At 41.7% G+C, this 21,477-nt stretch overlaps 1 protein-coding gene across 1 annotated transcript in view; it reads left to right on the top strand.

Moving 5' to 3' along the window:
- Positions 1-18,251: 18,251 nt before the first annotated feature.
- The window catches only part of LOC311126397 (uncharacterized protein), a gene marked incomplete at both ends in the record, with an annotated part of 38,005 nt that continues 34,779 nt past the window's right edge, over positions 18,252-21,477 (top strand). The window contains 3 exons of the mRNA XM_084200402.1: positions 18,252-18,260; positions 20,489-20,620; positions 20,928-20,975. Coding sequence (XP_084056528.1) covers positions 18,252-18,260; positions 20,489-20,620; positions 20,928-20,975 — 189 coding nt within the window. The remainder of the gene's footprint in view (positions 18,261-20,488; positions 20,621-20,927; positions 20,976-21,477) is intronic.

The following is a 21,477-nucleotide window of genomic DNA, read 5'->3' as shown; positions in this document are numbered from 1 at the left end:
TATATCTATCTTTACCCTGCTTCTATATCTATCTTTACCCTGCTTCTATATCTATATTTACCCTGCTTCTATAATTATCTTTACCCTGCTTCTATATCTATCTTTACCCTGCTTCTATATCTATCTTTACCCTGCTTCTATATCTATCTTTACCCTGCAGTGTGCTTCTATATCTATCTTACCCTGCTTCTATATCTATCTTTACCCTGCTTCTATATCTATCTTTACCCTGCAGTGCTTCTATATCTATCTTTACCCTGCAGTGTGCTTCTATATCTATCTTTACCCTGCTTCTATATCTATCTTTACCCTGCAGTGTGCTTCTATATCTATCTTTACCCTGCAGTGCTTCTATATCTATCTTTACCCTGCAGTGTGCTTCTATATCTATCTTTACCCTGCTTCTATATCTATCTTCACCCTGCTTCTATATCTATCTTTACCCTGCTTCTATATCTATCTTACCCTGCTTCTATATCTATCTTTACCCTGCTTCTATATCTATCTTTACCCTGCAGTGTGCTTCTATATCTATCTTTACCCTGCAGTGCTTCTATATCTATCTTTACCCTGCAGTGTGCTTCTATATCTATCTTTACCCTGCTTCTATATCTATCTTTACCCTGCAGTGTGCTTCTATATCTAGCTTTACCCTGCTTCTATATCTATCTTTACCCTGCTTCTATATCTATCTTTACCCTGCTTCTATATCTATCTTTACCCTGCAGTGTGCTTCTATATCTATCTTTACCCTGCCTCTATATCTATCTTTACCCTGCTTCTATATCTATCTTTACCCTGCAGTGCCTCTATGTCTATCTTTACCCTGCTTCTATATCTATCTTTACCCTGCAGTGTGCTTCTATATCTATCTTTACCCTGCAGTGTGCTTCTATATCTATCTTTACCCTGCAGTGCTTCTATATCTATCTTTACGCTGCTTCTATATCTATCTTTACCCTGCTTCTATATCTATCTTTACCCTGCTTCTATATCTATCTTTACCCTGCTTCTATATCTATCTTTACCCTGCTTCTATATCTATCTTTACCCTGCTTCTATATCTATCTTTACCCTGCAGTGCTTCTATATCTATCTTTACCCTGCTTCTATATCTATCTTTACCCTGCTTCTATATCTATCTTTACCCTGCAGTGTGCCTCTATATCTATCTTTACCCTGCTTCTATATCTATCTTTACCCTGCTTCTATATATATCTTTACCCTGCTTCTATATCTATCTTTACCCTGCTTCTATATCTATCTTTACCCTGCAGTTTGCTTCTATATCTATCTTACCCTGCTTCTATATCTATCTTTACCCTGCTTCTATATCTATCTTTACCCTGCTTCTATATCTATCTTTACCCTGCTTCTATATCTATCTTTACCCTGCAGTTCTTCTATATCTATCTTTACCCTGCTTCTATATCTATCTTTACCCTGCTTCTATATCTATCTTTACCCTGCTTCTATATCTATCTTTACCCTGCTTCTATATCTATCTTTACCCTGATTCTATATCTATCTTTACCCTGCAGTGTGCTTCTATATCTATATTTACCCTGCAGTGCTTCTATATCTATCTTTACCCTGCTTCTATATCTATCTTTACCCTGCTTCTATATCTATCTTTACCCTGCAGTGTGCTTCTATATCTATCTTACCCTGCTTCTATATCTATCTTTACCCTGCTTCTATATCTATCTTTACCCTGCTTCTATATCTATCTTTACCCTGCTTCTATATCTATCTTTACCCTGCTTCTATATCTATCTTTACCCTGCAGTGTGCTTCTATATCTATCTTTACCCTGCAGTGTGCTTCTATATCTATCTTTACCCTGCTTCTATATCTATCTTTACCCTGCTTCTATATCTATCTTTACCCTGCAGTGTGCTTCTATATCTATCTTACCCTGCTTCTATATCTATCTTACCCTGCTTCTATATCTATCTTTACCCTGCTTCTATATCTATCTTTACCCTGCTTCTATATCTATCTTTACCCTGCTTCTATATCTATCTTTACCCTGCTTCTATATCTATCTTTACCCTGCAGTTCTTCTATATCTATCTTTACCCTGCTTCTATATCTATCTTTACCCTGCTTCTATATCTATCTTTACCCTGCTTCTATATATATCTTTACCCTGCTTTTATATCTATATTTACCCTGCAGTGCTTCTATATCTATCTTTACCCTGCAGTGTGCTTCTATATCTATCTTTACCCTTCTGTGTGCTTCTATATCTATCTTTACCCTGCTTCTATATCTATCTTTACCCTGCTTCTATATCTATCTTTACCCTGCTTCTATATCTCTATTTACCCTGCAGTGTGCTTCTATATCTATCTATACCCAGCAGTGCTTCTATATCTATCTTTACCCTGCTTCTATATCTATCTATACCCTGCAGTGCTTCTATATCTATCTTTACCCTGCCTCTATATCTATCTTTACCCTGCTTCTATATCTATCTTTACCCTGCAGTGTGCTTCTATATCTATCTTTACCCTGCTTCTATATCTATCTTTACCCTGCAGTGTGCTTCTATATCTATCTTTACCCTGCTTCTATATCTATCTTTACCCTGCTTCTATATCTATCTTTACCCTGCTTCTATATCTATCTTTACCCTGCAGTGTGCTTCTATATCTATCTTTACCCTGCAGTGCTTCTATATCTATCTTTACCCTGCTTCTATATCTATCTTTACCCTGCTTCTATATCTATCTTTACCCTGCAGTGTGCTTCTATATCTATCTTTACCCTGCTTCTATATCTATCTTTACCCTGCTTCTATATCTATCTTTACCCTGCTTCTATATCTATCTTTACCCTGCAGTGTGCTTCTATATCTATCTTTACCCTGCAGTGCTTCTATATCTATCTTTACACTGCTTCTATATCTATCTTTACCCTGCTTCTATATCTATCTTTACCCTGCTTCTATATCTATCTTTACCCTGCAGTGTGCTTCTATATCTATCTTTACCCTGCTTCTATATCTATCTTTACCCTGCTTCTATATCTATCTTTACCCTGCTTCTATATCTATCTTTACCCTGCAGTGTGCTTCTATATCTATCTTTACCCTGCAGTGCTTCTATATCTATCTTTACCCTGCTTCTATATCTATCTTTACCCTGCAGTGCTTCTTTGAAGATGTGTCATTATTGTCATTGCAGTATAATATTTATCTAATTTAATTCCATACTTTTTTAAGTTCACCTTGAGGTTTTAGGGTAAAATAGCAACATTAAATGCATCCTCATCATTATCTTAAGTCATATTTCATGATCACCATTAATTCGCCAGAAGATGATTTATTTCAGTCATGTAGTTTGTTTACACTACTATTATGTGCGTCCATTTGTCTTTTCTGTCTCTTGAAAGGCCAAGTGGGATCACAATTTAACCATCACTGCTCTGAACACTGCGTCTGCTGAGTGTTACATTTAAACGGCATTCATGGTCATTATGTGTTGAATAGTGATTACAGATGTGAGTGGCCAGCAGCAGGCCTCTGTGGGTGTATCCCAAATGGCACCCAATTCCCTATGTAGTGCACTACTTTAGACCAGAGAATGGCACCCTATTCCCTATGTAGTGCACTACTTTAGACCAGAGAATGGCACCCTATTCCCTATGTAGTGCACTACTTTAGACCAGAGAATGGCACCCTATTCCCTATGTAGTGCACTACTTTAGACCAGATCCCTATGGTCCATATGTAGTGCACTACGGGCCCTGGCCCAGGGAATAGGGTTCCAAATGGGACACCTTCTATGGCAGTGCTCTGTTGCCCCCCCTGGTGTTCCTGGCTGGTCCCCTTTCGTCTACAGGAACGTGCTGTAAGAGAGATGGCTTAATTACACAGGAATGTCAGGTTAGCTTTGTCTCTGTGTGGCCACCGTGTGTGTGTGTGTGTGTGTGTGTCTGTGTGTGTGTGTGTGTGTGTGTGTGTGTGTGTGTGTGTGTGTGCGCATTACTGTTGCTAAAGGAATGTTTCAATATTTTGGCTCTGGCCTCCACAAACTTTTATTCCCTCCGTTCTGCAGGTTCAAGGCTGTCGGTGTTAACAAGACAGACTTATTCAGCTAAGGAGTGATATAGAGGGTTATATGAGGGTGTTGGCCCCCATATTCAGTCACTTCACTTTTTAGCTGCCTGTTTCTGTTTGTGATGAAAACATTCAGACTCAATCTTTTATTCCTGCAGAGAGGATCAGGGATTGTTCCCCTCATCCCCCTATTTTCCCTATTCCCTCTATAGCAAACTACAGGTTAGTCATGGTGTTGGAGGAAATTACAGGTTAGTCTCTGGAGCCGTAGTCATGGTGTTGGAGGAAACTACAGGTTAGTTTCTGGAGCAGTAGTCATGGTGTTGGAGGAAACTACAGGTTAGTCTCTGGAGCCGTAGTCATGGTGTTGGAGGAAACTACAGGTTAGTTTCTGGAGCAGTAGTCATGGTGTTGGAGGAAACTACAGGTTAGTTTCTGGAGCCGTAGTCATGGTGTTGGAGGAAACTACAGGTTAGTTTCTGGAGCAGTTGTCATGGTGTTGGAGGAAACTACAGGTTAGTTTCTGGAGCAGTAGTCATGGTGTTGGAGGAAACTACAGGTTAGTCTCTGGAGCAGTAGTCATGGTGTTGGAGGAAACTACAGGTTAGTCATGGTGTTGGAGGAAACTACAGGTTAATTTCTGGAGCAGTAGTCATGGTGTTGGAGGAAACTACAGGTTAGTTTCTGGAGCAGTAGTCATGGTGTTGGAGGAAACTACAGGTTAGTCATGATGTTATAGGAAACTACAGGTTAGTTTCTGGAGCAGTAGTCATGGTGTTGGAGGAAACTACAGGTTAGTCTCTGGAGCAGTAGTCATGGTGTTGGAGGAATCTACAGGTTAGTCTCTGGAGCAGTAGTCATGGTGTTGGAGGAAACTACAGGTTAGTCATGGTGTTGGAGGAAACTACAGGTTAATTTCTGGAGCAGTAGTCATGGTGTTGGAGGAAACTACAGGTTAGTTTCTGGAGCAGTAGTCATGGTGTTGGAGGAAACTACAGGTTAGTCATGATGTTATAGGAAACTACAGGTTAGTCTCTGGAGCAGTAGTCATGGTGTTGGAGGAAACTACAGGTTAGTCTCTGGAGCAGTAGTCATGGTGTTGGAGGAAACTACAGGTTAGTCATTGGAGCAGAAGTCATGGTGTTGGAGGAAACTACAGGTTAGTCTCTGGAGCAGTAGTCATGGTGTTGGAGGAAACTACAGGTTAGTCTCTGGAGCAGTAGTCATGGTGTTGGAGGAAACTACAGGTTAGTCTCTGGAGCAGTTCTCATGGTGTTGGAGGAAACTACAGGTTAGTCATGGTGTTGGAGGAAACTACAGGTTAGTCATGATGTTATAGGAAACTACAGGTTAGTCTCTGGAGCAGTAGTCATGGTGTTGGAGGAAACTACAGGTTAGTCATGATGTTATAGGAAACTACAGGTTAGTCTCTGGAGCAGTAGTCATGGTGTTGGAGGAAACTACAGGTTAGTCTCTGGAGCAGTAGTCATGGTGTTGGAGGAAACTACAGGTTAGTCTCTGGAGCAGTAGTCATGGTGTTGGAGGAAACTACAGGTTAGTCTCTGGAGCAGTAGTCATGGTGTTGGAGGAAACTACAGGTTAGTTTCTGGAGCAGTAGTCATGGTGTTGGAGGAAACTACAGGTTAGTCTCTGGAGCAGTAGTCATGGTGTTGGAGGAAACTACAGGTTAGTTTCTGGAGCAGTAGTCATGGTGTTGGAGGAAACTACAGGTTAGTTTCTGGAGCAGTTGTCATGCTGTTGGAGGAAACTACAGGTTAGTTTCTGGAGCAGTAGTCATGGTGTTGGAGGAAACTACAGGTTAGTCTCTGGAGCCGTAGTCATGGTGTTGGAGGAAACTACAGGTTCGTTTCTGGAGCAGTAGTCATGGTGTTGGAGGAAACTACAGGTTAGTTTCTGGAGCAGTAGTCATGGTGTTGGAGGAAACTACAGGTTAGTTTCTGGAGCAGTAGTCATGGTGTTGGAGAAAACTACAGGTTAGTTTCTGGAGCAGTAGTCATGGTGTTGGAGGAAACTACAGGTTAGTCATGGTGTTGGAGGAAACTACAGGTTAGTTTCTGGAGCAGTAGTCATGGTGTTGGAGGAAACTACAGGTTAGTCTCTGGAGCAGTAGTCATGGTGTTGGAGGAAACTACAGGTTAGTTTCTGGAGCAGTAGTCATGGTGTTGGAGGAAACTACAGGTTAGTTTCTGGAGCAGTAGTCATGGTGTTGGAGGAAACTACAGGTTAGTCTCTGGAGCAGTAGGAATGGTGTTGGAGGACAACTACAGGTTAGTCATGGTGTTGGAGGAAACTACAGGTTAGTTTCTGGAGCAGTAGTCATGGTGTTGGAGGAAACTACAGGTTAGTCATGGTGTTGGAGGAAACTACAGGTTAGTTTCTGGAGCAGTAGTCATGGTGTTGGAGAAAACTACAGGTTAGTTTCTGGAGCAGTAGTCATGGTGTTGGAGGAAACTACAGGTTAGTCATGGTGTTGGAGGAAACTACAGGTTAGTTTCTGGAGCAGTAGTCATGGTGTTGGAGGAAACTACAGGTTAGTTTCTGGAGCCGTAGTCATGGTGTTGGAGGAAACTACAGGTTAGTCTCTGGAGCAGTAGTCATGGTGTTGGAGGAAACTACAGGTTAGTTTCTGGAGCAGTAGTCATGGTGTTGGAGGAAACTACAGGTTAGTCTCTGGAGCAGTAGGAATGGTGTTGGAGGACAACTACAGGTTAGTCATGGTGTTGGAGGAAACTACAGGTTAGTTTCTGGAGCAGTAGTCATGGTGTTGGAGGAAACTACAGGTTAGTCATGGTGTTGGAGGAAACTACAGGTTAGTTTCTGGAGCAGTAGTCATGGTGTTGGAGGAAAATAAAGGTTAGTCATGGTGTTGGAGGAAACTACAGGTTAGTTTCTGGAGCAGTTGTCATGGTGTTGGAGGAAACTACAGGTTAGTCATGGTGTTGGAGGAAACTACAGGTTAGTTTCTGGAGCAGTAGTCATGGTGTTGGAGGAAACTACAGGTTAGTCATGGTGTTGGAGGAAACTACAGGTTAGTTTCTGGAGCAGTTGTCATGCTGTTGGAGGAAACTACAGGTTAGTTTCTGGAGCAGTAGTCATGGTGTTGGAGATAACTACAGGTTAGTTTCTGGAGCAGTAGTCATGGTGTTGCAGGAAACTACAGGTTAGTTTCTGGAGCAGTTGTCATGGTGTTGGAGGAAACTACAGGTTAGTTTCTGGAGCAGTTGTCATGCTGTTGGAGGAAACTACAGGTTAGTTTCTGGAGCAGTAGTCATGGTGTTGGAGGAAACTACAGGTTAGTCTCTGGAGCAGTAGTCATGGTGTTGGAGGAAACTACAGGTTAGTTTCTGGAGCAGTAGTCATGGTGTTGGAGGAAACTACAGGTTAGTTTCTGGAGCAGTAGTCATGGTGTTGGAGGAAACTACAGGTTAGTCATGGTGTTGGAGGAAACTACAGATTAGTTTCTGGAGCAGTAGTCATGGTGTTGGAGGAAACTACAGGTTAATTTCTGGAGCAGTTCTCATGGTGTTGGAGGAAACTACAGGTTAGTTTCTGGAGCAGTAGTCATGGTGTTGGAGGAAACTACAGGTTAGTTTCTGGAGCAGTAGTCATGGTGTTGGAGGAAACTACAGGTTAGTCTCTGGAGCAGTAGTCATGGTGTTGGAGGAAACTACAGGTTAGTTTCTGGAGCAGTAGTCATGTTGTTGGAGGAAACTACAGGTTAGTTTCTGGAGCAGTAGTCATGGTGTTGGAGGAAACTACAGGTTAGTTTCTGGAGCAGTAGTCATGGTGTTGGAGGAAACTACAGGTTCGTTTCTGGAGCAGTAGTCATGGTGTTGGAGGAAACTACAGGTTAGTTTCTGGAGCAGTAGTCATGGTGTTGGAGGAAATTATAGGTTAGTTTCTGGAGCAGTAGTCATGGTGTTGGAGGAAACTACAGGTTAGTCATGGTGTTGGAGGAAACTACAGGTTAGTCTCTGGAGCAGTAGTCATGGTGTTGGAGGAATCTACAGGTTAGTCTCTGGAGCAGTAGTCATGGTGTTGGAGGAAACTACAGGTTAGTCATGGTGTTGGAGGAAACTACAGGTTAATTTCTGGAGCAGTAGTCATGGTGTTGGAGGAAACTACAGGTTAGTTTCTGGAGCAGTAGTCATGGTGTTGGAGGAAACTACAGGTTAGTTATGATGTTATAGGAAACTACAGGTTAGTTTCTGGAGTAGTAGTCATGGTGTTGGAGGAAACTACAGGTTAGTCTCTGGAGCAGTAGTCATGGTGTTGGAGGAAACTACAGGTTAGTTTCTGGAGCAGTAGTCATGGTGTTGGAGGAAACTACAGGTTAGTTTCTGGAGCAGTAGTCATGGTGTTGGAGGAAACTACAGGTTAGTCATGGTGTTGGAGGAAACTACAGGTTCGTTTCTGGAGCAGTAGTCATGGTGTTGGAGGAAACTACAGGTTAGTTTCTGGAGCAGTAGTCATGGTGTTGGAGGAAACTACAGATTCGTTTCTGGAGCAGTAGTCATGGTGTTGGAGGAAACTACAGGTTAATTTCTGGAGCAGTTCTCATGGTGTTGGAGGAAACTACAGGTTAGTTTCTGGAGCAGTAGTCATGGTGTTTGAGGAAACTACAGGTTAGTTTCTGGAGCAGTAGTCATGGTGTTGGAGGAAACTACAGGTTAGTTTCTGGAGCAGTTGTCATGGTGTTGGAGGAAACTACAGGTTAAGTTCTGGAGCACTTCTCATGGTGTTGGAGAAAAATGCATGTTAGTTTCTGGAGTAGTACCCCAACACAGAGACAGTGTTTTAGTGTTTTCATGGTGGCATGTTTCCTTAACCTTTGACAGGCCTGAGAAGCTCAACTGGAAAACACGACTTCATCCTTAATTTTTCACACCCATCAAGGAGAGGCCTGTCATGACAGCAGATGGTGAGGCCACCCATCAAGGAGAGGCCTGTCATGACAGCAGATGGTGAGCCCACACATCAAGGAGAGGCCTGTCATGACAGCAGATGGTGAGGCCACCCATCAAGGAGAGGCCTGTCATGACAGCAGATGGTGAGGCCACCCATCAAGGAGAGGCCTGTCATGACAGCAGATGGTGAGGCCACCCATCAAGGAGAGGCCTGTCATGACAGCAGATGGTGAGGCCACCCATCAAGGAGAGGCCTGTCATGACAGCAGATGGTGAGCCCACACATCAAGGAGAGGCCTGTCATGACAGCAGATGGTGAGGCCACCCATCAAGGAGAGGCCTGTCATGACAGCAGATGGTGAGGCCACCCATCAAGGAGAGGCCTGTCATGACAGCAGATGGTGAGGCCACCCATCAAGGAGAGGCCTGTCATGACAGCAGATGGTGAGCCCACCCATCAAGGAGAGGCCTGTCATGACAGCAGATGGTGAGGCCACCCATCAAGGAGAGGCCTGTCATGACAGCAGATGGTGAGGTCACCCATCAAGGAGAGGCCTGTCATGACAGCAGATGGTGAGGCCACCCATCAAGGAGAGGCCTGTCATGACAGCAGATGGTGAGGCCACCCATCAAGGAGAGGCCTGTCATGACAGCAGATGGTGAGGCCACCCATCAAGGAGAGGCCTGTCATGACAGCAGATGGTGAGGCCACCCATCAAGGAGAGGCCTGTCATGACAGCAGATGGTGATGTCACCCATCAAGGAGAGGCCTGTCATGACAGCAGATGGTGAGCCCATCCATCAAGGAGAGGCCTGTCATGACAGCAGATGGTGAGGCCACCCATCAAGGAGAGGCATGTCATGACAGCAGATGGTGAGGCCACCCATCAAGGAGAGGCCTGTCATGACAGCAGATGGTGAGGCCACCCATCAAGGAGAGGCCTGTCATGACAGCAGATGGTGAGGCCACCCATCAAGGAGAGGCCTGTCATGACAGCAGAGGGAGTCCCAAATTAGAGCCCGTTGAACCCTCAGTAGCCTGGGTATATTACTCACTACACATACATCCACACACGGCACAATCACATGCACACACACACACATTTATCAGTATAGATGAGAAGCTAAGAAGTTCATATTTACAGGTATATTCAAATATAAATCGATTTATCTAAAAAATAGTTGTGAAAATATATATATATTTGAGTATTTCCTTTTTTGGACAATTTGTATATATGTGTGTCTGTGTATATATATATATATATACACTATCAGTAAAACGTTTGGACACACTTACATATTCAAGAGTTTTTCTTTATTTTTACTATTTTCTACATTGTAGAATAATAGTGAAGACATCAAAACTTTGAAATAACACATATGGAATCATGTAGTAACCAAAAAAGTGTTAAACAAATCAAAATGTATTTTATACTTTATCTTGTGTTGCTACCCTGTTGTGTTGTTTTCTTATGTAGCTCTTTATGTAGTGTTCTGGTGTCACTCTTTATGTAGTGTTGTGGTGTCTCTCTTTATGTAGTGTTGTGGTGTCTCTCTTTATGTAGTGTTGTGGTGTCTCTTTATGTAGTGTTGTGGTGTCTCTCTTTATGTAGTGTTGTGGTGTCACTCTTTATGTAGTGTTGTGGTGTCTCTCTTTATGTAGTGTTGTGGTGTCTCTCTTTATGTAGTGTTGTGGTGTCTCTTTATGTAGTGTTGTGGTGTCTCTCTTTATGTAGTGTTGTGGTGTCACTCTTTATGTAGTGTTGTCTCTCTTTATGTAGTGTTGTGGTGTCTCTCTTTATGTAGTGTTGTGGTGTCTCTCTTTATGTAGTGTTGTGGCGTCTCTCTTTATGTAGTGTTGTGGTGTCTCTCTTTATGTAGTGTTGTGGTCTCTCTTTCTGTAGTGTTGTGGTGTCTCTCTTTATGTAGTGTTGTGGCGTCTCTCTTTATGTAGTGTTGTGGTGTCTCTCTTTATGTAGTGTTGTGGTGTCTCTCTTTATGTAGTGTTGTGGCGTCTCTCTTTATGTAGTGTTGTGGTCTCTCTTTATGTAGTGTTGTGGTGTCTCTCTTTATGTAGTGTTGTGGCGTCTCTCTTTATGTAGTGTTGTGGCATCTCTCTTTATGTAGTGTTGTGGTGTCTCTCTTTATGTAGTGTTGTGGTGTCTCTCTTTATGTAGTGTTGTGGTGTCTCTCTTTATGTAGTGTTGTGGTGTCTCTCTTTATGTAGTGTTGTGGCTTCTCTCTTTATGTAGTGTTGTGGCGTCTCTCTTTATGTAGTGTTGTGGTGTCTCTCTTTATGTAGTGTTGTGGCGTCTCTCTTTATGTAGTGTTGTGGTGTCTCTCTTTATGTAGTGTTGTGGTGTCTCTCTTTATGTAAAGTTATGGTGTCTCTTTATGTAGTGTTGTGTGGTGTCTCTTTATGTAGTATTGTGTTGTCTCTCTTTATGTAGTGTTGTGGTGTCTCTCTTTATGTAGTGTTGTGCCTCTCTTTATGTAGTGTTGTGGTGTCTCTCTTTATGTAGTGTTGTGGTCTCTCTTTATGTAGTGTTGTGGTGTCTCTTTATGTAGTGTTGTGGTGTCTCTCTTTATGTAGTGTTGTGGTGTCTCTCTTTATGTAGTGTTGTGGTGTCTCTCTTTATGTAGTGTTGTGGTGTCTCTCTTTATGTAGTGTTGTGGCGTCTCTCTTTATGTAGTGTTGTGGTGTCTCTCTTTATGTAGTGTTGTGGTGTCTCTCTTTATGTAGTGTTGTGGCGTCTCTCTTTATGTAGTGTTGTGGCGTCTCTCTTTATGTAGTGTTGTGGTGTCTCTCTTTATGTAGTGTTGTGGTGTCTCTCTTTATGTAGTGTTGTGGTGTCACTCTTTATGTAGTGTTGTCTCTCTTTATGTAGTGTTGTGGTGTCTCTCTTTATGTAGTGTTGTGGTGTCTCTCTTTATGTAGTGTTGTGGCGTCTCTCTTTATGTAGTGTTGTGGTGTCTCTCTTTATGTAGTGTTGTGGTCTCTCTTTCTGTAGTGTTGTGGTGTCTCTCTTTATGTAGTGTTGTGGCGTCTCTCTTTATGTAGTGTTGTGGTGTCTCTCTTTATGTAGTGTTGTGGTGTCTCTCTTTATGTAGTGTTGTGGCGTCTCTCTTTATGTAGTGTTGTGGTCTCTCTTTATGTAGTGTTGTGGTGTCTCTCTTTATGTAGTGTTGTGGCGTCTCTCTTTATGTAGTGTTGTGGCATCTCTCTTTATGTAGTGTTGTGGCGTCTCTCTTTATGTAGTGTTGTGGTGTCTCTCTTTATGTAGTGTTGTGGTGTCTCTCTTTATGTAGTGTTGTGGTGTCTCTCTTTATGTAGTGTTGTGGCTTCTCTCTTTATGTAGTGTTGTGGCGTCTCTCTTTATGTAGTGTTGTGGCTTCTCTCTTTATGTAGTGTTGTGGCGTCTCTCTTTATGTAGTGTTGTGGTGTCTCTCTTTATGTAGTGTTGTGGCGTCTCTCTTTATGTAGTGTTGTGGTGTCTCTCTTTATGTAGTGTTGTGGTGTCTCTCTTTATGTAAAGTTATGGTGTCTCTTTATGTAGTGTTGTGTGGTGTCTCTTTATGTAGTATTGTGTTGTCTCTCTTTATGTAGTGTTGTGGTGTCTCTCTTTATGTAGTGTTGTGCCTCTCTTTATGTAGTGTTGTGGTGTCTCTCTTTATGTAGTGTTGTGGTCTCTCTTTATGTAGTGTTGTGGTGTCTCTTTATGTAGTGTTGTGGTGTCTCTCTTTATGTAGTGTTGTGGTGTCTCTCTTTATGTAGTGTTGTGGTGTCTCTCTTTATGTAGTGTTGTGGTGTCTCTCTTTATGTAGTGTTGTGGCGTCTCTCTTTATGTAGTGTTGTGGTGTCTCTCTTTATGTAGTGTTGTGGTGTCTCTCTTTATGTAGTGTTGTGGCGTCTCTCTTTATGTAGTGTTGTGGCGTCTCTCTTTATGTAGTGTTGTGGTGTCTCTCTTTATGTAGTGTTGTGGCGTCTCTCTTTATGTAGTGTTGTGGCGTCTCTCTTTATGTAGTGTTGTGGTGTCTCTCTTTATGTAGTGTTGTGGTGTCTCTCTTTATGTAGTGTTGTGGTGTCTCTCTTTATGTAGTGTTGTGGTGTCTCTCTTTATGTAGTGTTGTGGCTTCTCTCTTTATGTAGTGTTGTGGCGTCTCTCTTTATGTAGTGTTGTGGTGTCTCTCTTTATGTAGTGTTGTGGCGTCTCTCTTTATGTAGTGTTGTGGTGTCTCTCTTTATGTAGTGTTGTGGTGTCTCTCTTTATGTAGTGTTATGGTGTCTCTTTATGTAGTGTTGTGTGGTGTCTCTTTATGTAGTATTGTGTTGTCTCTCTTTATGTAGTGTTGTGGTGTCTCTCTTTATGTAGTGTTGTGCCTCTCTTTATGTAGTGTTGTGGTGTCTCTCTTTATGTAGTGTTGTGGTCTCTCTTTATGTAGTGTTGTGGTGTCTCTTTATGTAGTGTTGTGGTGTCTCTCTTTATGTAGTGTTGTGGTGTCTCTCTTTATGTAGTGTTGTGGTGTCTCTCTTTATGTAGTGTTGTGGTGTCTCTCTTTATGTAGTGTTGTGGCGTCTCTCTTTATGTAGTATTGTGGTGTCTCTGTTTATGTAGTATTGTGGTGTCTCTCTTTATGTAGTGTTGTGGTGTCTCTCTTTATGTAGTGTTGTGGTGTCTCTCTTTATGTAGTGTTGTGGCGTCTCTCTTTATGTAGTGTTGTGGTGTCTCTCTTCATATAGTGTTGTGGTGTCTCTCTTTATGTAGTGTTGTGGTCTCTCTTTATGTAGTGTTGTGGTGTCTCTCTTTATGTAGTGTTGTGGTGTCTCTCTTTATGTAGTGTTGTAGCGTCTCTCTTTATGTAGTGTTGTGGTGTCTCTCTTTATGTAGTGTTGTGGTGTCTCTCTTTATGTAGTGTTGTGGCGTCTCTCTTTATGTAGTGTTGTGGTGTCTCTCTTTATGTAGTGTTGTGGTCTCTCTTTATGTAGTGTTGTGGTGTCTCTCTTTATGTAGTGTTGTGGTGTCTCTCTTTATGTAGTGTTGTGGTGTCTATCTTTATGTAGTGTTGTGGTGTCTCTCTTTATGTAGTGTTGTGGTGTCTCTCTTTATGTAGTGTTGTGGTGTCTCTCTTTATGTAGTGTTGTGGTCTCTCTCTCTCTCTTGTCATGATGTTTTTTCCTACATGTATTATATATATTTATTAATTGACTTGCCTAGTTAAAAAAGGTTAAATAAATACATATTTCTAACACAGTTTACCTTTCTAACATGATAAAACAATAGACACGCACGCTTATGAGCACTGAGTAGCCATCCACTTTGCATTATTACAAACAAACACAGATGCAGAGAGTTTCAGAGTTGGTATTTTGGTATTTGGTATTGTATTAGGATCCCCATTAGCTGTTTCAAAAGCAGCAGCTTCTCTTCCTGGGGTCCACACAAAACATGAAACATGACATAATACAGAACATTAACAGACAAGAACAGCTCAAGGACAGAACTACATAATTGTTTTTATAAAGGCACACGTAGCCTACATATCAATACATAATATAATAATAAGCCATTTAGCAGACGCTTTTATCCAAAGCGACTTACAGTCATGTGTGCATACATTTTTACGGATTGGGTTGTCCCGGGGATCGAACCCACTACCCTGGCGTTACAAGCGCCATGCTCTACCAATTGAGCTACAGACACACAAACTATCTAGGTCAAATAGGGGAGAGGCGTCGTGCCGTGAGGTGTTGCTTTATCTGTTTTCTGAAACCAGGTTTGCTGTTAATTTGAGCAATATGAGATGGAATGGAGTTCCATGCAATAATGGCTCTATATAATACTGTACGCTTTCTTGAATTTGTTCTGGATTTGGAGACTGTGAAAAGACCCCTGGTGGCATACAGTGAGGGAAAAAAGTATTTGATCCCCTGCTGATTTTGTACGTTTGCCCACTGACAAAGACATGATCAGTCTATATTTTAAATGGTAGGTTTATTTGAACAGTGAGAGACAGAATAACAACAAAAACATCCAGAAAAACGCATGTCAAACATTTTATCAATTGATTTGCATTTTAATGAGGGAAATAAGTATTTGACCCCTCTGCAAAACATGACTTAGTACTTGGTGGCAAAACCCTTGTTGGCAATCACAGAGGTCAGACGTTTCTTGTAGTTGGCCACCAGGTTTGCACACATCTCAGGAGGGATTTTGTTCCACTCCTCTTTGCAGATCTTCTCCAAGTCATTAAGGTTGTGAGGCTGACGTTTAGCAACTTGAACCTTCAGCTCCCTCCACAGATTTCCTATGGGATTAAGGTCTGGAGACTGGCTAGGCCACTCCAGGACCTTAATGTACTTCTTCTTGAGCCACTCCTTTGTTGCCTTGGCCGTGTGTTTTGGGTCATTGTCATGCTGGAATACCCATCCACGACCCATTTTCAGTGCCCTGGCTGAGGGAAGGAGGTTCTCACCCAAGATTTGACGGTACATGGCCCCGTCCATCGTCCCTTTGATGCGGTGAAGTTGTCCTGTCCCCTTAGCAGAAAAACACCCCCAAAGCATAATGTTTCCACCTCCATGTTTGACGGTGGGGATGGTGTTCTTGGGGTCATAGGCAGCATTCCTCCTCCTCCAAACACGGCGAGTTGAGTTGATGCCAAAGAGCTCGATTTTGGTCTCATCTGACCACAACACTTTCACCCAGTTCTCCTCTGAATCATTCAGATGTTCATTGGCAAACTTCAGACGGCCCTGTATATGTGCTTTATTGAGCAGGTGGACCTTGCGGGCGCTGCAGGATTTCAGTCCTTCACGGCGTAGTGTGTTACCAATTGTTTTCTTGGTGACTATGGTCCCAGCTGCCTTGAGATCATTGACAAGATCCTCCCGTGTAGTTCTGGGCTGATTCCTCACCGTTCTCATGATCATTACAACTCCACGAGGTGAGATCTTGCATGGAGCCCCAGGCCGAGGGAGATTTACAGTTCTTTTTTGTTTCTTCCATTTGATGCAGTCAGTATCTCCTCAACTCTTAGCCAAGAGAGACTGGCATGCATAGTATTTATATCAGCCCTCCAATTACAATGAATAGCAAGACACGTCGCTATGTTTTGGGCCAGCTGCAGCTGAACTAGGTATTTCATTGCAGCACTGGACCACACGACTGGACAATAATCAAGATTAGACAAAACTAGAGCCAGCAGAACTTCCTTTTTGGAGTGTGGTGTCAGTGCTGCAAGTTACGGACAGACCTCTCCCCATTTGACCATGATAGTTTACAATCTAAGGTAACGCCAAGTAATTTAGTCTCCTCAACTTGTTCTACAGTCACACCATTCATTAACAGATTCAGCTGAGGTCTAGAACTTAGGGAATGATTTGTACCAAATACAATGCTCTTAGTTTTAGAGACGTCCAGGACCAGTTTATAAGTGGCCACCCATTCCAAAACAGACTGCAACTCTTTGTTTAGGATTTCAGTGACTTCACTAGCTGTAGTTGCTGATGTGTATATGGTCTAATCATCAACATACATGGACACACATGCTTTGTTTAATACCAGTGGCAGGTCATTGGTAAAAATAGAAAAGAGTAGAGGACCTAGAGAGCTGCCCTGTGGTACACCACACTTTACATGTTTGACATTAGAGAAGCTTCCATTAAAGAAAATTCTGAGTTCTATTAGATAAATAGCTCTGAATCCACGATATGGCAGAGGTTGAAAAGCCATAACACAAAAAGTTTTTTCAACAACAGGTTATGGTCAATAATATCAAAGGCTGCACTGAAATCTAACAGTACAGCTCCCACAATATTCTTATTATCAATTTCTTTCAACCAATCATCAGTCATTTGTGTCAGTGCAGTACATGTTGAGTGCCCTTCTCTATAAGCATGCTGAAAGTCTGTTGTTCATTTGTTTACAGAGAAATAGCATTGTATTTTGTCAAACACTATTTTTTCCACCAGTTTGCTAAGAGCTGGCAGCAAGCTGATAGGTCTGCTGTTAGAACCAGTAAAGGCTGCTTTACCATTCTTGGGTAGCGGAATTACTTTGGCTTCCCTCCAGGCCTGAGGACAAAGACTTTCCTCTAGGCTCTGATTAAAGATATGACAGATAGGAGTGGCTATAGGGTCAGCTACCATCCTCAGTAGCTTTCCATCTAAGTTGTCAATGCCAGGAGGTTTGTCATTATTGATCGATAACAATAATCTTTCCACCTCTCCCACACTAACTTTACAAAATTCAAACATGCAATGCTTTTCTTTCATTATTTGTTTTTTGATGCATGAATAAGATGGCTCACTGTTCACCGTTGGCATTTCCTGCCTAAGGTTGCCCACTTTGCCAATGAAGTAATCATTCAAATAATTGGCAACATCAAATGGTTTTGTGATGAATAAGCCATCTGATTTGATGAAAGATGGAGTTGAATTTGTCTTTCTGCCCATAATTTCATTTAAAGTACTCAAGTTTTTTTCCATCATTCTTTATATCATTGATCTTGGTTTCATAATACAGTTTCTTATTCTTTTTGTTGAGTTTAGTCACATAATTTCTCAATTTGCAGTAAGTCAGCCAGTCAGATGTGCAGCCAGACATATTAGCCACTCCTTTTGCCCCGTCTCTTTCAACCAGACAGTTTTTCAATTCCTCATCAATCCATGGAGCCTTAACAGTTCTAACAGTCAGTTTCTTAACAGGTGCATGTTTATCAATAATTGGAAGAAGCAATTTCATAAATTCATCAATTGCAGCGTCTGGATACTCCTTATTAATCACATCAGACCAACAACATTTTTTTTACATCATCCACATAAGAGTCACAGCAAAATCTTTTGTATGATCTCTTATACACTATTTTAGGCCCAGCTTTTGGAACTTTGTCTTTCCTGGATATAGCCACTATATTGTGATCACTGCATCCAATGGGTACGGATACAGCTTAGAACAAAGTTCTACAGTATTGGTAAAAATGTGATCAATACATGTGGATGATATTGCTCCTGTAGTGTTTGTAAACACCCTGGTAGGTTGATTAATAACCTGAACCAGATTACAGGAACTGGTTACAGTGAGAAGCTTCCTCTTGAGCGGACAGCTTGATGAAAACCAGTCAATATTCAGGTCCCCAAGAAAGTAGACCTCTCTGTTTACATCACATACACTATCAAGCATTTCACACATATTATTTAGATACTGACTGTTAGCACTTGGTGGCCTATAGCAGCACCCCAAAAGAAAAGGCTTTAGATGTGGCAGGTGAACCTGCAATCACAACACTTCCATAACACTTGACATAAGATATTCTCTAAGCATTATAGGGATATGGCTCTGAATATATACAGCAACACCTCCCCCATAAGCATTTCTGTCTCTTCTATAGATTTAGTATTCTTGTCTTGCTACTGCTGTATCATCAAATGAATTATCTAAGTGAGTCTCAAAAATGGCTAATATGTGAATGTTATCTGATGTTAGGAAGTTATTGATTTCATGAACTTTATTTCTAAGGCTACATATATTGATATGAGCTATTTTCAGTTCAAGTTCAGTAGAAAGCAGCTGGGCTGGACACAGTTAGGACACTGAGACAGCTGCTTAACAGAAAGCAGCCAAGCTTTCATCAGCCCGCTAACTGACTGATGCTAAAGATATTTCTATAATTCACTCTTAGAACTGGACCAATGATGCAACTACATGTCGCCATAATAATAATTGAACAAAGGATCAGAAAGAACAGGAAATCCAAAGACGGCAACAATACGTGACACTGTAAGAATTACAAATCGTAGATGACACATTTTCACATTTTTGGTGACGTCTAAAGATGGACAAAATATGTCATTCCTTATTGATCCACATTGATTCTGTCTTGAAAAGCTTTTCTAATTTTTCATTCTAATAAAGGGAGCCAGGAACAACACAAGGGATATAAATTCCTGGTGACTTCGACTAAAAGATAGAGAACAGTTTCACACTGTAAAGGAAACAAGCTTTTAGGACGTAAACACCATTTGGGAGGCATCCTGAGACCAGCTACATATTGAAGCTGGAAAACACACAGACACAACCATCTGTTCTGTTGGTTCATCGCTATTTCCAGTGTTGCACCTTCAGGAGGAAACAAGTCACCAGTGGTTTTTAGGGCTCAACGTAAAGTTGGGAGAATCTCTCTAAATAATCTTTACATCTTTTGAAACAAAATAATATGAAAATTGGTTGAAATATGTATTTTTCTTTTTTTACAGGGTCATAAAATTGCAAGAACTTAAGTTTGCTATATAATTAATTATGTGTATTAATTTCATAGGACATCATTGAAATGTGTTGTTTATTTATTTAGGAAAATGTAAGTAAATTTCAATCAACTTTTTTTTTTTATGAACCAAAGTAAAGATTAACTGACTTTATTAATATGAATTCAAATAATGACTACATTAAATAAACACTACATATCTGTATTGTTTCAATAGATCTGATTTAGCTAGTTCAAGAGGAGGTATATGTGAAGTGTATAATTGTGTTCAGCTGGAGCTGGGAGTCTCCCAAGGACAGTTACTCTGTTTACATGTTGTAGGATGGGAGGTTTTGTTGTCCAGTTGTTGTCCAGTTTAAGCCCAATGTTTATTGGAGTATTTAAGGGAAATTGTATGCCACGCCAAGCATCAACAAGTGTCTTAGACTCAGGGACAAAAGGATAATTTCTGCTCAATCGAACTCTAAAATAAACAGAGATTATTGGAATAAACATAGATTGTTACCTTTATACATGGCCCCGTGTATAAATTGGTAGAGCATGGCGCTTGCAACGCCAGGGTTGTGGGTTCGATTCCCACGGGGGGCCAGTATGATTTTTTTGTATGCACTCACTAACTGTAAGTCGCTCTGGATAAGAGCGTCTGCTAAATGACTAAAATGTAAATGTACTGTATTTATCGACAAAAATTCTGTAGACTATTACATTTATAGATTTTTTTATCGATATATTTTTATGGATTAAACGTATATCAGACTATAACCGTTATAGATACAGTGGGGAGAACAAGTATTTGATACACTGCCGATTTTGCAGGCTTTCCTACTTACAAAGCATGTAGAGGTCTGTAATTTTTATCATAGGTACACTTCAACTGTGAGAGACGGAATCTAAAACAAAAATCCAGAAAATCACATTGTATGATGTATGACCTCCAGTTTTCAGGGTTCAGGGCTTGGTAGAGACCATTGATTCATTTAGATAACAGCCAATCAGGTGGAGGAGTGGAGCGATCACAGCCTGATGGCAGAGCCTTTATGTGGCTTACTGAGAGGACAATGACACACACAAACACACACACACAGACACACACACACACACACACACACACACACACACACACACACACACACACACACACACATACACACTCACACACACAAACACACTCACACACACACACACAGACACACACACAGACACACACTCACACAGACACACAAACTCACAGACACACACACACACACAGACACACACACACACACATACACACACAAACACACACAGACAAACACACTCACACACACACACACAGACACACACACAGACACACACACAGACACACACTCACACAGACACACAAACTCACACACACACAGACACACACACACACACTCACACACAGACACACACACACAGACACACACACACACACACACAGACACACACAGACACACACACACACAGACAGACACACACAGACACACACACACACACAGACACACACACAGACAGACACACACAGACACACACAGACAGACACACACACACAGACAGACACACACACACAGACACACACACACACACACACAGACACACACATACAGACACACACAGACAGACACACACACACAGACAGACAGACACACAGAGACACACACAAACACACACACAGACACACACATACAGACACACACAGACACACACAGACACACACACACACACACACAGACAGACACAGACACACACAGACACACACACAGACACACACAGACACACACACATACAGACACACACAGACACACACACAGACACACACACAGACACAGACAGACAGACACACACAGACAGAGGAAACGTAGGCCTCGTGGTAATCATGTCAGGTAGCCGCTGGCTCCTACTCCACTACAGCACTACTGTTGACCAGGGCCAATAGGGAATAGGGTGCTATTTGGGACAGATCCTACCAGTCTGTGTTATGGAGATGAATGCATCTCTCATAAGGACTCTGCTTTTGATGCAACACAGAGCAGGGTTATTCTGACCACAGAGCAGGGTTATTTTGACCACAGAGCAGGGTTATTCTGACCACAGAGCAGGGTTATTCTGACCACAGAGCAGGGTTATTCTGACCACAGAGCAGGGTTATTCTGACCACAGAGCAGGGTTATTCTGACCACAGAGCAGGGTTATTCTGACCACAGAGCAGGGTTATTCTGA

Source organism: Coregonus lavaretus (genome assembly GCF_964263955.1).
Source record: "Coregonus lavaretus genome assembly, contig: HAP1_SCAFFOLD_311, whole genome shotgun sequence".
NCBI lineage: Eukaryota > Metazoa > Chordata > Actinopteri > Salmoniformes > Salmonidae > Coregonus > Coregonus lavaretus.
This window is presented reverse-complemented; position numbering and strand designations above follow the sequence as displayed.